The sequence below is a fragment of the Mastacembelus armatus genome, chromosome 3 (genome assembly GCF_900324485.2).
Source record: "Mastacembelus armatus chromosome 3, fMasArm1.2, whole genome shotgun sequence".
Lineage (NCBI taxonomy): Eukaryota > Metazoa > Chordata > Actinopteri > Synbranchiformes > Mastacembelidae > Mastacembelus > Mastacembelus armatus.
The window spans coordinates 8,981,451-9,001,547 of NC_046635.1; the positions used below are offsets into that span (position 1 = coordinate 8,981,451).

The 20,097-nt window shown below is 40.8% G+C and overlaps 2 protein-coding genes across 2 annotated transcripts; both read right to left on the minus strand.

Annotated features, from left to right (window-relative positions):
- Window positions 1-809: 809 nt before the first annotated feature.
- Window positions 810-4,623, minus strand: LOC113138137 (putative stereocilin-like protein). Its single transcript, XM_026320309.1, has 3 exons — window positions 4,529-4,623; window positions 3,922-4,072; window positions 810-1,206 (listed from the first exon to the last, which is right to left on the minus strand). The coding sequence occupies exons 1-3, from the start codon at window positions 4,610-4,612 to the stop codon at window positions 1,124-1,126; spliced, it is 318 nt and encodes a 105-aa protein (XP_026176094.1). The 5' UTR covers window positions 4,613-4,623; the 3' UTR covers window positions 810-1,123.
- Window positions 4,624-4,675: 52 nt separating this feature from the next.
- Window positions 4,676-18,100, minus strand: strc1 (stereocilin 1). The gene is made up of 26 exons (XM_026320600.1): window positions 18,025-18,100; window positions 17,860-17,884; window positions 16,197-17,565; window positions 15,179-16,021; window positions 14,414-14,479; window positions 14,212-14,322; window positions 13,873-14,027; window positions 12,524-12,710; window positions 11,733-11,848; window positions 11,012-11,141; window positions 10,725-10,907; window positions 10,116-10,154; window positions 9,847-10,017; window positions 9,359-9,499; window positions 8,613-8,674; window positions 8,258-8,393; window positions 8,020-8,108; window positions 7,408-7,543; window positions 7,055-7,251; window positions 6,638-6,728; window positions 6,198-6,369; window positions 5,804-5,979; window positions 5,524-5,679; window positions 5,070-5,212; window positions 4,813-4,957; window positions 4,676-4,684 (listed from the first exon to the last, which is right to left on the minus strand). The coding sequence occupies exons 1-26, from the start codon at window positions 18,098-18,100 to the stop codon at window positions 4,676-4,678; spliced, it is 5,124 nt and encodes a 1,707-aa protein (XP_026176385.1).
- Window positions 18,101-20,097: the final 1,997 nt, after the last annotated feature.

The following is a 20,097-nucleotide window of genomic DNA, read 5'->3' on the forward strand; positions in this document are numbered from 1 at the left end:
CTTGTAGCTTTAGTCGCTGCTACTTTTTGGAATCAGAAATATAAAACAAAATACAGTGTAATCACAAAACTTGATCCTCACGAGGAAATTCACAATCTATTTAACAGTATGTGAAGTAAATAATAAGCATATGGGTTAGTTAACATTAGCTCCTGCTTTACCACAATAATGCATCAATATAAATTATCCAATAATATAAAATACATTAATGTGCACTGTTGCCTCACAGCAAGAAGGTTTTTGGTTTGAAAGCAGGGGCCTTTCTGTGTGGAGTTTGCATGTTCTCCCTGTGCTTGTGTGGGTTTTCTCCAGGTACTCTGGTTTCCTCCCACAGTCCAAAAACATGTATGTCAGGTTGATTGGTGACTCTAAATTGCCCATAGGAGTGAGTGTGAGTGTGTGAGGTTGTTTGTCTCTATGTGGCCCTGTGATGGACTGGTGACCTGTCCAGGGTGTACCCCTGCCTTTTACCCAAAGGAGAGCTGGGATAGGCTCCAGCAGGTCCTCGTGACCCTAAACAGGAATAAGCGGGTATAGATAATGGATGGATGGATGGATATATAAACCTACCAAACAAATGTCAACAAATATCAGTAGGCAGTAGTTTATTTTAATAAACATTTAATAATTCATGTCTATATTTGCCACACCAGAAAGTGTGCACAATATAAAACTCACAGCAACAATAGACCGAAGTTGACCAATGCTATCAGAGTCAGGTCTTATTGTCAGGTCACAAAAATATATAACTTTATAGGCTTGCAATACAACTTTGATTTCCCCTCTACAGGGGGATGTTTTTAGGGTGGAGCATCACATCCTTCAAAAAAATCATATTAGGAGAGAATATCAAAAATTAAATAAACAAGCAAAGTGCAGTGAAAATAATGCTGATTCCGATAATTCTAATGATTCATTTGGTTCCTTCATTGCTGAATGGTAATCAAATGGATAGCTGCACAAAAATAAAGAAATAAATAAGCAATCTCAAATCGTGTAGTGCTGCTTATTTCAAGGTTGTATGGTAATGCACAGAGAAATGAGATCGTCTTAGTTGTGAGGGTGAGGATAGGTCTCCTGAGCCAGCAGGCGTGAGTGGGGTCATGTGCCAGGCCAGATCAGGTCAGGACAGAACAATTAGCAGTATCAGCAGTCCCAGCACGAGACACACAGGACTGTGACTGAGCACCGGGCCCAGTGACCTACCTAAGGGAACAGAGTGAAACAAACAGAAATGTAGAGCAACTCAATATATCTTTGTATATGATCACAAAAAAATACAATGAAACAAATTTTAGAGCATTTGATTTCACAGCACGCAAATATACTAGTATAAATGTTACATAACAAAAAAGTAGAAGAATACTCATCTGTTAAAAATGATTTAGCAAATGATTTACAACTATGAAGCCCAAGAAGCAAAGTATTGTACTTTCAATATGAACATTGTCTGTTAGCCAAGATGTGCTATAGAAGAGCCTCTTACAAAATCCATAACTCCATAAACACAGTCTATCAAACAGATACACATAATTTTGACATAAGTGAGCTAAAGAATAAGGTTTGCTCAATGTCCTAGTTTCACATTAGTAGTGTGACAAATCATGTTACATTAACTGGGGAGTCCAAACTATGTAGGAGATGTAGGAGTTGAAAAGATAAAATATATGGCTCTAAAACATCTACAGGTAGAATACACTGAAAGCACTAAATTGACAGCACTACTTTGTACCTAATTTGACTTTTCTTTAGAAACCTGTGCCTTCTGAAAAAAAAAAAAACACTAAAATTCTACATGTAGGTGATAAATGTCCATGTCCTATTTTTTAAACATGTTGCTGGTGCATAGGAAATGGAAGCTCTCTTCATGAACTGTAAACCATAAGAACTGTGTTACATTATTATTATGGAACAGAAAGCTCATTGACTTAGGCTGGCTACACACTACACAGTTTTATGCCTGATTTAGGGACCGATTTGACCCCTCCAGCGATCGTGGGGGTATGATCTGATTAAGGGCTTGTTGTGGGGGCTGTGGCTCAGAAGGTTGACCATGAACCAGTGGGTTGGTGGTTCATTCTGTGGCTTCAATAGTCCACATGTGGAAGTGTCCTTGAGCAAGACACTGAACCCAAAGTTGCCCCTTGAATGGACAAATACTGTCCATTGAGAGGCAGCATCTTACCCACTTCACCTCAGATACGCCACCAGCATCTGCTCTCCTCCCCCCACCCCTGAATATCTGTGTAGGTGAGAGACATCTTTCAGAGACAGGTCCTAATGGTGTAACTCTCTTCTGTTTAAAAGTCTGTGCTGACCAGCTGACTCCCATATTTACACGTCTTCAACACATCACTGGAACTGTATACAGTCCCTTCCTGCTTCAAGTGCTCCATCATCATCCCAGTTCCCAAGAAGCCCTGCATCATTGAACTGAATGACTATAGTCCTGTCAACCTGACATCTGTGGTCATGAAGTCCTTTGAAAAACTGGTGTTGACCCACCTGAACGACATCACAGGGCCACAGCTGGAGCCCCTGCAGTTTGCCTGCCAGGAAAACAGGTTGGTGGGGGATGTAGTCAACATGGCCCTGCATTACATCCTGCAACACCTCAACACCCCAGGGACCTGTGTATGGGTTCTGTTTATGAATATCTGCTGGGCATTCAACACCATAATTCCAGGCATTCTCCAGTCCAAACTGGCCCAGCTTACTGTGCCAGCCCCCACCTGTCAGTGGATAATCAGCTTTCTAACAGACAGGAAGCAGCAGGTGACACTGGGGAAAACCACATTCAGCACCTTATCAGCAGTACAGGAGACCACAAGGGATGTGTGCTCTCCCCCCTGTTCTTCTCCCTCTACACAGATGACTGCACCTCAGCAACTTTAGAAGGATGTTCTTCTAGCATCAGTACAACCTGCCCCAGGAGCTCCTGGTACAGTTCTACAGGGGCATCATCCCAACTGTTTCCTGCTCATCCAGCACCGGTTTGGCTCAGCAACCAAACAATTTCGGCTGCAGAAAGAATCATCGGTGCCAACCTGCCCTCCATCGAAGACCTGTACACCTCACGGGTCAAGAGGAGTGTAGAGAAAATTTCTATAAGCCCCTCAGATCCTGGACACAAACTGTCTGGGAGAACTAGACACAATAACAGTTTCTTTCCCTGTGCCATCACACTTATGAACAGTTAATCCATCTTTGCCTGGACAACAGAATACAGTAAAGACCCACCTACTCCCAGTGCAAAAACTATAAATTGTAAAAAAAACTAAAAACACAATCTCAATATTTGTAAATATACAACAATCAGTTGGAAGCTCTTCTCTACACTGATCTATTTCTTTCCACTCTTATTTATTATTGATTTTTCTATTGTGTATCAATTATTAACTTAAGACAAGCACATGGAGAGTCACATGAGTGTCCAATTATAGGTCCAACATACCTGGCAATAAAACTGATTCTGGTTCTGATTCTGAAATGGGAGAAGCCACTTACTGTACAGGTGGTAAGTGAATTTAAAATGAATTGCAAATGGGACAGCTCCAGTATAATCCAGACAACAAAACAAACAATAAATAAACAAATAATTACACCTTCAGAAAACAAGTTGCCTTTTCTTTGTAAAGTTTTGGCAGGAGATTTCAAAAGATATATTTGGAACATCTCGTATCATTTCCTTTTAAAGCAAGCATTTATTAGTTTCACACTAATTTAAAATACAATAGTTTATGACTATCTGTATATAAAATACTGCATATAAAATATTGCGGTGTATAACCTAACTATGGAACCTGGACACAACTTTGATTTGAGCTTTTAGAGAGGTCAGTTGGTGATCCCAAGATATACCAAATCTTAAAAATGAGCCTTTTAAAATTAGCAGAGTTTTAAAGGTAAACAGTGGTTTACCTCTGAAGTCTACGAACTTGTCCTCCCAGGGTGTTAGCACCATAGCCAGTGCTGTCCTCTGGACATCTGACAGAACAGAGAGCTGCTCAGCAGTCACTGCAGTAGCCTGCTCATAGGAGAACATGCTGATCTGTCTCTGGTCAAACACCACCTTGAGGAAATGACAAAACAGAAACACAGATGAGCCGAGACAGGACAAGAAACATGGGGACTTGTCTAACTAAACCTGCAGATCTTAGAAAACTGAAAAAAATATATGTATTTGTTTTGTTAGTAAAAGGCGTATGAAATTTTATATTTTGCTTAATTAATTTAAAACAGTTTTGAACATTTGTTCCTGCCAGCTGTGGACAGTGATGTTAGTTACAAAATGATACTAAAACAAATGTGGAACGGTACACCGGTGTTGCTGACGCTGTTTCAGGTCAGAATGATTGGACCTGTAGCAAAAACCATATCTGAATGTACCAACATGAACATAGATCAAGACACCAGATAGTTTGGAGTCCATAGAGGAACTTTAGAAAAGAACTGAAATCCTCTTTAAGTCATAAGATTTTTTTCTGCTGTAAATATTATTTTGTTGTTTTATTAAATCTGAACTTACAGCAAATTTATCAGGTGATATCACTGAGATGGCTGAAGGCGTGATTCCTTCGATTTGCTCTTTGACCAAAGCTGACATGGCCATGTCTGGGAGACCGGCTGTAAAAAGTGCAAAAGTGAGATTGAAGTAGTGCAAAAGTTGTCTGAGTCAAAAACACTGGAATCCAACAACAAAAAGAGGGATAAAAGACTTGCAGAGCGGGCCAAAAGAACAAACAAAAAAAAAAAAGACTGCTTTAATTTAAGGTTGTGATGAGGAGAAGACAGTGAATGAAGCATGCCTGCCAGAATGCCGATCTCTATGAAGACATCAGTGCCCCATGAACTTATGGGTCCAAAAGCAAGGCTGTTGGTAAGCAGCCCAACAAGCACCCCCAGCTGCTCCTCTGAGCAGGGCAGTGTCAGCTGACCCAGCCAGAGCACCGCTTTACTGCATCCACCAGGGGAGACATAGTACAAGAACAAAGCAAAACTGAATGTCAAACATCAGGGACAAAAAAGATGTTAAGAGCATTTTTGTTTAATGTGTGTTATTTGCTCACCTGAACTCTACAGGATTAAAAGAGTTCATCTCCGTGGGTCTAGCCCCGCACACAATGTATCCCATTGCCACTAGTGTGCTTGAGTCCAGCTGGCTCGGATTCTGCTTGGTGGAGTTTAACACTGTGCTGAACAGTGCAGTCAGCTGAAAGCAAGAGTTAAGATCCACACATGCTCTTTTAATGTATCAGCCACAACTAACTGAGATTAATTTAATCTGATACAGCAGCCCTGCAATAAATCCTCCCTTCATAGGGATGACAATCACCAGTTTTTGGACTGTTTTTGGAAGTTGGTTCAACTTTTGGACACTTCACATTTTCACAGTTTAATGCTGGTTAATTACTGTAATTAACAACAATTGTGGCAAAGGGGTTCACTGTATGGCAGTGTATGTTGTTATGGCAGTACAGTAAATGTCAGTAATATGTTCAGTTCTTTGGTCAAAGTAGCTACCTGTCTGTTACTCCAGGCACTGACAGCACCCAGAGCAGCAATACTTCTCCGCTCCATCAGTCGGAGGCTGCTCAGCTCCTCCGGAGTCAGTTCTGCTGCTATTACACCCAGCTGAGAGATCACAGACTGGGAGAGGGAGGAGACAGGGCCGTATATCTTCACACATCATTCCAGATGGACCCAGAAAAGACAGAGGAGACATATAAATTTAAGACCTGGACTGAGGAGAACATCTGAAAGGTTGTTAAATGAACTGAAGTAGACTACAAATGAATCCCACCTGTTTGACTTTCTTAAGCACCTGGCTGCGTTGAAAGGAGGCAAGGAACAGGTCTTTACCCATCAACTCCAGACAACTGGAGAAGGAGGATGCAGACATGCTTGTCAAACTGTTGGAGGTCCATGCAGCCGGTGCTGTTGTATGCAGAATCTCACAGGTAGGAACCATTAGAGTTGCTGCCAAATGACACCAAATGAGCAAAAACCTGATCAGGACCTGCTGCTGATGTACAACATATAACATCAACAGCATGTGTTCTGTTGACAATGTGACAATTTGTTTGAAACTCTTCTTTAACTGCCTTGGTGCAGTGGTAATTTGGTGCACTAGATGTCAAATTATTCGTTTAAAGTACCATTCCTTCAGAGATTTCATAAAACAAAATGATGCTCACGTGACAGAGGATTTATTTTGAGGAAGCCCAGGAAAAATTGAAGGACAAACTGCTGCTTTTCAAACATGTTCGCCTTCTCGTTCTTGTTCAAACAGAGGCTCCCTACACCCCCACGTTCCCACTGACGCTGGCTCATGAACAGCTTCTCTATAAGCCCCACTGTCATCAAAGCCTGTGGGGACACAAACAACACACATATGAACATGTGAAGACAGAGAGACACATATGAGGGTTTAGGGGAACAGGAACTTTACCATCTGATCCTGATACCTACTGGATATGTGACACCCGAAGGATTTATTTACAGCCTTCTTTGTTCTAACCTGCCATGGGTTCAAGTAACAATCCCAGCGCCTCACCATGGATTTATGGACATCCCATTAATCTGTTACAGGAAACGAATAGGAGCTAAATAAATGAAAATGCAGCATACAACTCACCAGGGAAATCTCCTGCACCTTGCTGCTAGGCAGGAAGAAGAGAAACCAGTCCACCTGAATGAGTGTTGTCTGGTTCCAGTCCTTGATTGGGCTGTGAGAAGCCATAAGAACAAATCATATTTCCCCAGATTCCTGCTGAGTAAATTACTGATATGCAAAGAGCTTTTTGCCAAATAAAACCTCATGTGATTATACATATTCAGTCTTAACTGTGAACTCATGGCTCGCTGTACAGGTTATAACGAGTGTTTAATAATTTTCTACATATGGGGTTCATTTAAAATTTCTTCCTTGATATTTTTATTTCTTAACTGAATGTATATGGCTTTTGTTCTACTAATCAAATCATTGGAATATGCTCCATTTAACATTTTTGTGTCCACAGCAGTTAAAACTTTCAGTCAGAACTAAGGTTACCCAAAGATGGCAGGTTCTTGCAGAATAAGCGCCATAATATCCATCTTTCTGCTGCTGTAGCAGAGCCCCCGGAGGTAAGCCAGACTGTTAACAAAGAAGCTGCGGTCAAGTTGAATGAAAACCTCGTCCGCCACAAACGGTGCCATTATACCCAGTGAGCGAAACTCCTCCTCAGTGAACACCCCTGTGTACATGTCCTGTCGAGAGGGAAAAAAAAAAAATCCACCAATGCGCACCATGCAGCAAATATGATAAGTAACTACTGCAAGAGGCTGCATTGTTGTTCATCCTGTTTCTATTTTCCTTTTTTACTTTTTAAAATAGGATCAGTAGGGCAATGTAACTTCACTGACCATTCTCTGCATTATTTTGTCCACCAGCAGCTCCTGTTTTGTCCTAGACAGCAAGAGAAAGTGCCGAGGGTCTCGAATAATCATCTTCCTTAGAGTGTCCATCATATCTCTGCTAAACTTCTTAACGTTGCTCACCCTGCCAGACACCACACAAACACACAGGAACAGAATTATAAAGCATGTTTTTCATTCAGTCAATAAATATTGTAATTGCTATTCATAATATTAGTCCAGTCATGAACTTAACTATAATTTATCAAAAATTGTATTCAATATCTTGGAAGCGTTTTATACAATAATACACATTTTATTTCCAAAAACAGAGAGCAGTCCTTTTACCTCAATACTATTATTATTTTTTGAAAGAAAAAGGAGTATGAAGAAAAAGCAAACAGCGATGGATCCTAATTCTGGGCATTATTGACTCACTTATGTTATAGAAACATCAAACACATAAATAAAAAGGTGTTTCCTTTCCTGCCAAGAAAATCCATGTAGTGATTTTCAAGTGAATGTTTTTTTTTTGACATATAATTCATTATGATGACAGTTTCCCTGCCACATTAACACATTTATAGTGAAACAACTTCTTAATGACAACGTCTTTCTTACGGCATGGACAGTGCAACCTCAGCTCCAAGGTCTTGAAGCAATTCTGATAAGAACTCAAACCGATACAGCATCTCAATTAGACACTTTTTCTGTGCAGAAGGAGAAAGAAGACAAATGACATGTTAATATAAATATGTATCGTGTGCATCATAGAAGAAAATGCTTGTTGAAGTCAGATATTTTATAGATTGATTTTACAGACGTTATAGAGAGCCATCAGTCAAAGAGGCAAGTTTACCAGTGAGGTGTGAAGAAGACGAGGCTGCTGTCTGAGGAAGGCCAGGATTTGTCTTACTGCAGAAGGCGAGGAATCGGCCTGAAAACGCTCCTGTAAGACCTTGCAGCTCACACCCTGACCCAGCGTTCCCAGACTCCTGAATACATATAGAGGTCAATAAATGCATATAGCCTGTTTCATATAGTATTTAGATAAAAACTACTCTGCAAAAAACTAACACATTTAAGATAAACTGAGAAAATTAAAGTATTTGGCACTAAAACTACTTACATTTTAGATACAGTCAAGGAATGAGCACAGAGAAAAACATATAGATTGTATATTCACAATTATCATAGAATCAAATTGTACTTACACAAAATTTTGTGTGACTAAGTTTGGTTTAGTATTAAGCACCTCTCTGAAAATTGCTTTAGCCTGGGGAAGTAAATGGAAAAAAGTTGTTACTCAGTGGTGTAAAATGCTGACTGGTGCAGGCTCTGAGCTGCTTTCTTCCCCACTTTTCATAATGAGAGAAAAAGGTAGTCTGATATAAAGATGCTTGTTTTTGCATTGTTTATATTCACAGCATCCATTCACAGTATCATTGATGATGACAACTTTGCTTTTGCTTCTTCACTTAATAATTTAGTGGCTAATCAAGATGCTGTCCCACACCTCCTCATGACAAACAAAGGAAGCTCATTTAATTAGAGGAAACATGAAGACATAAAAGAAATGAACAATAAACTTGATGTCTATACATTTGTTTAATACGAAAAACATGTATCTTTAATTTTACAGTATCTCTGTTAATATGTATTTTTGTTGGGTTTTTTTGTGTGAAGAAGCCAAATTGTAGTGTACAATCAAAATTTACTGGAGTTTTCTTGGGTCAACAAAAAAAAAAAACTTGTTACAGAAGAGTGTAAAAAACTGTTCTGCTCTAAATTAATCATGATGTAGATCTATTTTCATCCTAGGTAATCTTAGAATATGTTTTCACCTATGACCACTAAACCTTGACAAATGAATCTAACTGAGCTAACTGAAAACCTGGCAACACATTTTTTAACAGCTTACTGAGCAAAATATATTGATGCAAGACGAGCTGTGTGATACCTGCTGTGTATTCCATTGTTTTTTGGACACGGAGGTGATGTTGTTCACGAGCAGACGAGTCCTGGGAAGGACACTGACTAGTGGCGTGCAATAGAGTAAAGGCTGTACTTCATCCAACCAACCCACCACTTCTGAGAAGCCCTGGACAGGTAACATATCACAAGGATGCAGTGATGCAGCTGCCTTCTACTGATAAAAAAAAAAACTTCAAAAGGCTTTGACAGAAAGCTTAGTGATCATACCTGAAATCTACTAGAAAACTGAATGGCATTATATGCAATACTCAATACGTGAAGTAAGTGAAATTACAGCAGTGACAAGATATTCTGAGCGTCATATTATAATGTCTCTTGAACACTATTCAGTTTCATTCTGCATTTATTGTATAGTTAATATTCCAAGACACACAAACAAGACTTCAAATTATCAATTTATCCAAAAATATGAATCAAGTCCATATTAATGTATCTCCCCACTCTCAATTATACCCATAGTTTGGTGGCAATAGCATTGGCTTGAGGTGGGCTGAGGCCTGGTGTGTTTTGGACCATCACAGGCAGGGATGACAACAGTATGTCAGACATTAGGGGCAATAGGTTCTCTGTCCTTATTCCTACGATGAGGGAGCCGAGCTCCTGCAGCTGGCCTGGAGAAGTCAGCTGGGCAGAGGGGAGGAAGGTGTGTGGGTTAGGGCACAATAAGGTAGACAGGGTATCAAGATTAAATTTCATTATGATGTGTTCACAAAATAACTCACCCTAGTTACTGAAGACAGCTTGTCTATAATTATGGAAGCCTGGAAAATATACAGTGACAGCAAATGAATAAGTTACATTTCAAGTGGTGCATTTAACTAGTGGTTGACTAGTATAGTATGTAGTCAAATGTTTTGTGTCTCCTCCAGTGGGAGAAATATTCAAATCGTAGATGTTGTCTTCACCATAATGTCACAATCTACTAGAATATTAAATAAATTCTGTGGGTTTGAACACTGTGTGTCCTGTTTTCATAATAGACCTGGCAGAATATGTGTGATTTCAACAGGTTAGTCCTCTCAAGACTCCTTATGACATGTAAAAGAAAAACAACAGCTGTGAGGCTGAGGAGAAAGTAAAAGGCCCCAGGTCAGATGACAGCTTAGGGTGAAGTAACTCATGTCTTTCCTTCCTGAGCCATCTCACCCCAGAAGCCAGTGTGCAATACTGACTGTCTGTCAGCTGTTCCACAGGAGCTACAACCCCCGCCACCTACCAAGTAACCCAGCCATGTGCAACAAATGGGGGCTAAGGTGAAGGAAACCCCCACTCACTGTCCACTTACATTTTTGTTATAAAAAATAAGGTTGAGGTTGAGTTTGATACTCTACCTGTGCAGGGGTGAATGAAACAGACTTGAGGGCAGGGAGGGCAGCGAGCAGCTGAGGCGGTGTGAGACCCTGCAGGAAAGTCACACCGAGGGAAGGCAGGAAGGGGGCGAGCTCTGACAGTCGACCAAGACTGAGCAAGGAGGGCACCTGCAATTCTGTGCTGTTCAGTAAAAAATTGGAAATCTGGACAGAGACAACATATATATCACAAACACACCTTAAATGCGATTGCTGTAAAACTTAAAATCATGAGAAATATAAAGAAATCATATATAAACTGCTCGTACCAGCTGGCTGGGCAGAAAGAGCCCCTCGTGTGTGCAGTTCATAACAATGTCCCGAATGACGCTGAAGGCCTCAGTGCCTTTGTAGACAAGAAGGTCCTTTGGGTCTGCCAGGCATGTGAGATTATGCAGCCTGAAATTACAAATCACTGTTTAACACACACCTGGGAACAGATGAGTGGTTTCCTTCTAAAAAAAAGCTACATATCTATAAAAAAAACCAAACATAAATTAAGTTCATCCATCAGTCTGCATAGTAATAATGGGTTCCAATCTATAGGATGGTAATTGTACTGCACCTAAAAAACACAAAGATGGTTCTAAAGAAATAGAAAACAAAATCATATTAATAATAATAGTAAATATTTTCGGTAAATGTTACTTATGTTATTTTAAACTGGTGTCAGTGGCATTGCTGTCCATGAGACTCCATTTTTTTATTATATCAGAATCACAGAAAGTCAAGAGTCTAATTTATATATATTTATGTTGTATATTACATTTTTATATTCATGTAAATTAATAGCAGCAGGCAGATAGCAGGTGGTGAAGTGGTATCAGTAAAGTGTCAAACTGAGGAGATCTAATTATGGAAGCAACATACATTTTGTTAACATGAAAAATGAACATGTTCTGACAGGTTTTATCTAAGATTACACATAATGTTCTTATGTAAAATAAACTGTTTCCACGAACAGAAACTTTAGAGGCGCCCATTACTGACCTGGTAAAATCCTGAGCTGTCAGGTTTCTGTAAGTGCCAATGATGCTGCGAGCTATGAATTCCTGTTTTAAAGAAGAGAGCTTGTTTCTCTGCAAGACGTCCAGTCCATCCAACAGCTGTAGATAAGCATGATGGCAAAAAGAATAAGTAGGCTCCACCCACCACAGATTACATATTTCAGAGACTAGTTCGGCATTTCAGCCAACAGGCTCAGCTTAATCATTTTTTTGCAATAGTTAAATTTAGAGATTGATACCACTCTTATGTCTGTACATGAAACATGAAGCTCTCACTTGCAACCGGTTACAGCAACTTAGCACAAAGACTGGAAACAAGCGAGACAGCGAGCCTGGCTAGCCAGACTAGAGTGCACTCATTAATTGATAATATCTTGTTTATTTATTTAACTGTATAAAAAAAAAGTGTAAAAAAAAAAGCAGTTTGTTTTTGGCACTAAGCTAAATGGCTGTTGGCTGTAGATTTGTATGGAATGGACAGATCTTAGATAACATTTGGTAAAAAGGCAAATAAGTGTATGTCCCAAAACACCAACCTCCTCCATTAAAAACTTTCTTTATATTGCTGTCTAAGAACCAACAGGGTCATTAGTCATCTGTGTTCTGGTCGTTATTAATTCATGTGTTCCTGTCTTTACTTATTGAACATTGGTGGGGACAGAGAAAGAGGCTGTATGTGACCAGTGTGTGACCAATAGCTTCAGTAGTCCTGGGGCTAATCGAACTGGCTTCTCGGGTTTCCCAGTCAGGTGTCAGAGCTCAGAGTGCTGTTACCTGAGCAGATGTGAGGTGTTGGAAGTTGTAGAAGGGCAGGTAAGCTATCAGGTTTCCAGTGTCCCTGATGAGTGACTGTTGACCTGTGATGATGCTGGACGGGGGCATAACTTTGCTGTACCACAAGCCAAACGCCTGCCGCTGGTCCAGCGTCATGCCCTGCAAGTTTCTATTAATGGTCTCCCTCCTAGGACAAAAAAAAATATGTGGCCTGCTGTGAATTGGTTAGGAAAAATGCCACTCACAGCTCATGGAGAACTGCATAATCTGATGTAGTGCAGTATAAAATTTTAAGAGCCAAAAGAAAAGCTTATTCATTTGTTACAACTGTATAGGTGCTTGTGTGGCATTTTAAGAAAAATGTTTTGCACTTAGAGATTTTGTTCAATCTTCCATGTTACTGTACCATCGCACTTACTGGTCTTTCTGGGTATAGTGTTGTTTAGGTTCACTGTCATACTTTGAGGAGTTCTGTGTACTTATATGTGCCCACTGTCTGCTTCACAGTTTTACTCATCTACAGTAATAAAGACCAAAACAAAACAAGTATGGGAATGTACCTGCAGAGCTTTATAGACAGCTGTAGCTACATACCTATGTCCTGTTCTACATTTAATGCCTCTGCCTTGTTAAACTAAATGGAAATGCTTACACACAGAGACCGTAAGATCTTTCTAGATTGAAATCTTGCCAGTAAACTAGTTTCCTTTACTTGCTATGTATAATGCATGCTTCTGGCACTATCAACATTTTCATGGAAGCCTGACTCCACGGGTGTGATCAGATGGAAGCACAACATAGAAAAATGAGACTGTAGGGTTTTCTTTTACCACGCTTTTTCCAGTCATCTAGCAAAATATTGAGAATGTGAACATTTTCATTCAATCTCAATCCCAAAGCTACATTCCTTATAAACACTTGGATGTGGATGTTAATTCACAGTTATGCACATGACTTTGCATTAAATCAAGTGACTGTTTAGCCAATGCAAAGTCAAGTTATGACTGGGTGGTTTAGCCTGGGTACAGAAACAGGTTTAGCCTTGAGGTTTATACATTTGACTACCAAGGCAATTATCCACTGGAGAAGGCTGCATGCAAAAAGGATGCAATGCTGAGGATGAAAAGTCCAGCAGCAAATGGCTCATTTAATCAACAACTTGAAATACATTTAACTGTGCCTTGAAAAACCTGTTCCTGTGCTAATAAAATTGTGCAAAAGCACTGCTGTTATAATAAGTGACCCAATAAGCAATAAAAATGATAAAGTTCTGGGTCCATTACTAATGAGAACTAGGTCATTAGTGAGCACTAGTCATTAGATGGCGACTACCTGACACCATCACTTACACAATGCTGTTGTTCTGCAGTGAGGTCAACGCTTGGACGTCAGCTGGGCTCACTGAGGCCAGCAGGGGAGCCAGCTCAGGGAAGAGACTGGTATCTTGGACCAGGTGGGTCTGAAGCAGCACTGACACCATGGTGGACAGGTACTCGTAGGGCAACTGGCAAACAGAAGCAAAAACGAGTAAGAATGTGATACTGCGCACTGTCATACAGTGCACTAAGTGTAAACAGACGCTATCCGTGAAACAGAGAACACGGAATTCCAGGAAGAAACCAGAAAAGACTGCTGAATGTGGTTAGTGTCTAGGTTTCACATGGACCTGCAATGGTGTGTTTATTCACCTGCAGTGTATCCTTTTTTCTGCTGTAGTACTGAAGGATCATTCTGATGGTGGTGATGTCGGCTGCACTGAGCACTGAGCGCAGGCTGCTCAGTGGTATACTGAAGTACTCCTGAAAACATGAACACATTTTTTAAAAAAAACTGTTCAAAAATGTCAAATTTTCAATTCTACAGAAATATCTCAGATGTGGTATATCATACCTTAATCACAACAAATTCTTCCCTGGTCACATCTCTTGTTGTCTGCATCAAGCTGGTTAGTACAGTCTACAGGGGAAAAAAAACAAAACAAAACACCTAACTACACCCACTTGTAACAGACTAATGGCAAAACAAAATCTGAGATTCTGATTTGGCACATTATTGTAATTATGATATCAAGTGTGAGCCATAGAGATTCCACCAAGAGGAAGGGATTCATCATGTCAATATTGATGACAAAAGTGTAACTGTACACCAGCTGTAGTCTGGTTGTACACAGGAGATCAGCTGCTATAAAATGACACTAATGGTAACTGATACAGATAAATAATTAGATAAAGTATGAAGTCAAATTGTTCTACATAGAAACTGATTGAGTCCGTATGAATAAAAGATGTGGGACAATCTCTATTCACACTGAACTGATTACTTTGAAGAGCAGAATTATGAGAAATATGCTACATTAATTGTATACCTCTAAATTACTGATCTTTACAGGGCATTTCTGCACTATGGTATTGGTAAGTTTACTTAAGTAAAAGATCTATATACTTCTTCCACCACTGAGCGTAGTAGTGACAAGTAATTTTTCAGAGTAATGAATGATTATGTTTACTAGTTTAAAAACATTTTGCTAGTAATACTTTTAAATGTCTTTTATTTGTAATATTATATTGCAGTGATGCTACAAATAAATGATCGGAATACTTCATCCTATAGTGAGACCCTTCTTTTCAATTATTACTCCAGAGTAAAAGCACCTACCCCAAAGCACTGCAGCAACACCCTCTTTTTCTCAAAGTTGTTTTCACTCTTGAGATAGCGCACTACAGACGCTAACACGTCGAATCTTATGTTCTCTGTGACCAGCAGCGATGTGTTCTGGACCTCCTCTAGGGCCAACAGGATCACCACAGTAGTGCTGACTGCCTGATCCAACACAGTAGCCACAGGCAGAGGCAGCAGATCCTCTACCCTGGACCTCAGACTGTCGGCCCAGCAGCGCACCATCATCTGCACGGCCATAGTCTGACTGGCCCCGGGCTGACAGGCTGAGTTGAAATCAGCTGAGCAGGTCCAGTTGAACAGTTTCACCAGGTTTCGCACCAGGCAAAAATTAGGCACTGCAGTGGTGCTGTTGTTGGTATTGGTAGGGGTAGTAGTAGTATTAGTAGTGTAGTTGGTATAGGTGGTGCACATGCGGCTTACCCACACACTAGATGTCTCTCTGGACAACAAAAGGAGAAGACGAGTGTTAGAGCACACAGAGGAGACAAAATTGCTCTGGTCCTGTTCCCAGCACATAGTCAGGAGTGCTGCATTTGGAAGAGATATACTCCAGTTGGAGTACTGGCACTGGTCAGCGGGCTTGAATCCATTTAGGCCACCTCCTTTTCCTCCTCCATCACCAGAAGGCACCCTTAGACTTGAATAGTTTGCACAGTGCTCTATTAACCAGGCGTTGTCCTGATTGGCCAACAGGTTCTGGAGGACTGTATGATTAGTGCAGACTATACTAGTGAAATTAGCTGCATCAATCTCGGCACAGAGAGCTATGTCAGTCATGTCCACGATGATGGGACGGGTCCACTCTGAGTACTTGCAGACCTGAAGTAAAGATAATTTGAATCACATTACAAATTCTGTACTACCCCCCCCCCACACCATGTCACATTTTGCACAGGAATAAATTCAATATTTCTGTACTTAAGAGCCTTATGTTTCATGAATCAGTGTGACTGATTTCAGACACACTGTTCTGCCATCTAGAAACAATACTCACCTGTGGTAACACCTCTCTCTCATCTATGTCTGTGCAGAATGACAGCAGCCATTTGTTCAGAGGGTTTTCTAACAGTTTTTCAAAAACAGATGTCCTACAGCAGACATTCTTCTGAAAAGCGAGCCGATCATTCTGCCAACAGAAGCCAATCACTGAATCGTCCACCTGCCGATCTCCCCACGTGTGGTAGTCGCACCAGTCTGTGATGCTGAAAGGCTGCATCGGTTCAGGGAGCAAGAAGGTAAGAGAGGTGTTGCAGTGATTCTCAAGCCAGTCATTTCCCTTGTTAAGCAGCAGGCTATTCAGAAAGGTTCTGTTAGCACAAACCTCTGTAGCAAAACCACTTTGATCAAGGAGGATGCATTGTAACAAAACATCAGTGGTAATTTGCATTATATCACGCCACTCTGAGTAACGACAAGAGTCTAACATTAATGAGTCCATGTCAGGGAACGGTGGAGAAGTGGGAAAGTTTGTACAGTTAGGCATGAACCGAGCATTTTCAGGGTTGGAGAATAAAAACATGAAGAATCCAGTGTGCTCACAGATGAGTGTGGTCAGTTTGAGATTGTCGAGACTCATGCAGAACTCCAGTAAGGAGGGCCCCACCAGGACTGAGGGCTGAGCAAGCCACTGCTCATAGGTGCAGAATTGTTTCACCATGTACCCAGGATCTGCAGAGGAGTTGGCACAGTACGCATACAGCCAGCTGTTCATCTGGTCTGAGATCAGCTTCCTCATCAACAGCGTGTTGTTACACACCTGCTTTACAAACTCCTCACGTTCATTATCGCTGCACACTGTCACAAGGATGGAGTCCACCACCTTGTTTTCTAACCAGCTGCTGTAGTTGCAGGCGAGCTGCTTGAGGTTCTGGGCTTCTCTGGGTTTTCGATGAGCTGCAGAACGAGGGAGACTCTTAGACAGAGGGACGAGGGAAGGGGAAGGCTGTGTGTCCCCAGCACTGCAGCCAGAAGATGTGCTGAGAAATGGAGACACCAGGGCTTGAATGATGTAACATGTGTTGCTCCACACCTGCTGGACCTGGTCAGGGCTGAGGGAGCTGAGAGCCTGACAAAAGGTGAGCAGAGATGTAGTGGATCCCGCTCTTGAACCAGTAAGGATGTCGGAACACAGGGTGTCATTTAGTGTGGCCAGATTTTGGCGATCACACTTTAGAAGAATGTCGTGGTTGTTATCAGTGTCATTTTGTCCCTCAGAAACTCTGCGTAGGGAGGGGACACTAGCAGGATTTGGGCACTCTGGCCCGGGATATGTGCACAAAGACTGCTCTGGTGCCAGGAAGATTTCCAAGAGGATGTCAATGATGGAGTTAGTGAAGGACCAGCTCACATTATGGTTTATCCCCCTAAACAAAACACAAATTTCATAACTAATACAGATTCTATCTGTGACACCGTAATACTTATAAAATACAGATTTAGTGAAAGCCTCTCTGGCTGATATATATTTCAGTGCTGTGGGACATGAAGCCAGGTGCCCTGTGGAGCTTTCTTGTACACACACAAAAGTTATGTGTATATTCAGTGTTTCTTATTAAACGTGTGTATCCTTGAGGTTGTTTGTAGTGCTGTTTCATCTGAGAGTGTTGTTCAAGTGCAACTTGGAGAAAAGGTAAATGTGAATGAAATGAATCACTTACCACATAATGAGCTGCTTGAGATCGCCTATAAAACAATAAAAACAGTAATGTAAAGAATATATAACAAACTAAATACGCAACACTACAGTTTAGCAGAAGCCTCTTTAAAATTAATTAAAAAAATAATTAAATTAAAATTAAAAATTAAATTAATTAATCATTTACCTTGCTCACAGGTCTCTCCTTCGTCTAAAGATGGTATTCTAACCCCAAACTGTAAAGCTATTTTGATGTAATCCATTGGAACTTGGAGTACTTTTGCCATAAAGTTGGAAACATATGTCACAGCTGCATCCACAAGGTTGTTCACTACACTCATCAAATCCCCAGAAAGTGGGATACTGGACAGTAGATCTATTAATATTTGCTGTAAATTATATAAAGATGATTCTACCGATTGTCCAGTCCTGTAACTGAAGTAACTGAAGAAGCTGAAGAAGCTGTTCGACTCCGCATCGCTGTTCAGAGTAGTGCATGTCTGAGATCTCAGAGACGACACAAACGTCAGGAGTGGTTTTCCTAGCTCCAGGAACACTGTCTTTGTCAGTTCTGCCTCCAGTCCACAGTCCTGTCTCCCAGATAAAAGACACACTAACATTTTAGGAAGGTCATCTATGAATCCCTCTCTTAACAGTGGCTGGAACAGAGCATACAGATTGTTCACTACACCATAATATTCTTTTAAGTAAAAACTCTTTCCTGCAGAAGAGAAGAAGAAGCTGTCCATATTTTCCTTTTCACTGGACAAAGAGTGGATTTCATTTATCACTTTCTGGATGTCTTCCTCTAATTTGGTGGCTTCATCAGGCACCTGGTCAGTCTGTCTTTGTATCAGTTTGGACTGTGAATACACCTGCTTGACAACACACATGATTCCTGTAACATTTGGAAAACACAAAACGGGAATTATTTAAGTTGGTCCACAGGGACAACAGCAAATGTGGAAATGAGAAGTCACATCACATCGAGGATTTTGTGACATTTATTTTAACCCTTATTTAACCTGGTCATTTCCATTGAGGTTTGAAAGTTTCCCCACAGTGATCAGAGAAATGATTTTCCCCTTTTCTTTCCAGGGTTAGTGAGAAAATAAAAACATTTCTGCAAATTAACAAATATTAAAGTACAGAATACAAACATACATAGATTCTATTTGGGGTTTATAAATCATACAACAATCATCTCTTTCTCATAATCAATAAACCCTTACTGACAATTTCAAGCCATGATGTGGACTATCAGCTTTACATCACATTAGATCGCCACTTCAGTGGAAACTTATATTTTAAAAAGTGTGCCGGTGGTTGTAGCTCTAAAGGCTTTCTGAAATCACATCACTGGACTTACCAAACAGGATGCACACCGTGTAAGCAACTGGTGTGGACCACATTTTCAGTCTCCTCAATCAAATGTAAGCAGGCAGCCGCTCCAGACTATGATGAAATACTGCACTTTGTGTTATCCTGTTGATGTAGCAGAGACGGTCAGCAGAGGCAGAAGAACCACACTGAGAACAGGCTTCATACTGTATATCCGTACAGAATCAGTCTTTACACAACAGCGCATTTAAAAAGGTGCCGCTAATCCTTTATCTTTGCCCATCAGGCCAAGGTGATGATCCTGTTGGATGCCACGGTGCTGACTGAGGCTGTAGGCTCTACCTGCAACTCTACACCTGATCCCGAAGCAGCCCAGTCTAGTTACAGGCATCGGTAAAGGGGCAAAAAGTAGGTGTGAAACGAAGGCTGTGAAACAAGAAGGGATTTGGGCAACAGGCAGGGCCATCGGTGATGAATTATTAACCAAGAGGGTTGATTATCTCCTCCGCCTGAAACCCGAGTCCTGTCAGAGCAACAAGACGACACCAGAATGGCTGCTGGGGGATTTACACGACATCTGCTGTGGATAGACTGACAGACAACTTATAACTCCCAACCTGATAGTGTCTAAGAGGGAATTAGAAGGGTAAATAGGCGATGTTGGCTTTAAAAAAAAAAAACAACTTTTTAAATATCCTGTGCCCACAAAACAGTTGTTGCTGGGAAAGGGCTAATAAGACCTGGGAATACAATAATAGTGGGCACGAGTTAATGCGTGGAAATATATATATTTCATTCAAAAGCATAAACATAAGTGTAAAGTAACCGTCCCATGTCTCCTTTATGCCATAAACTGCCCCACATCTTCAGCACAAGCTCACACAGTGTAGAGAAATAAAAACAAAGGGCATGCAGGAGG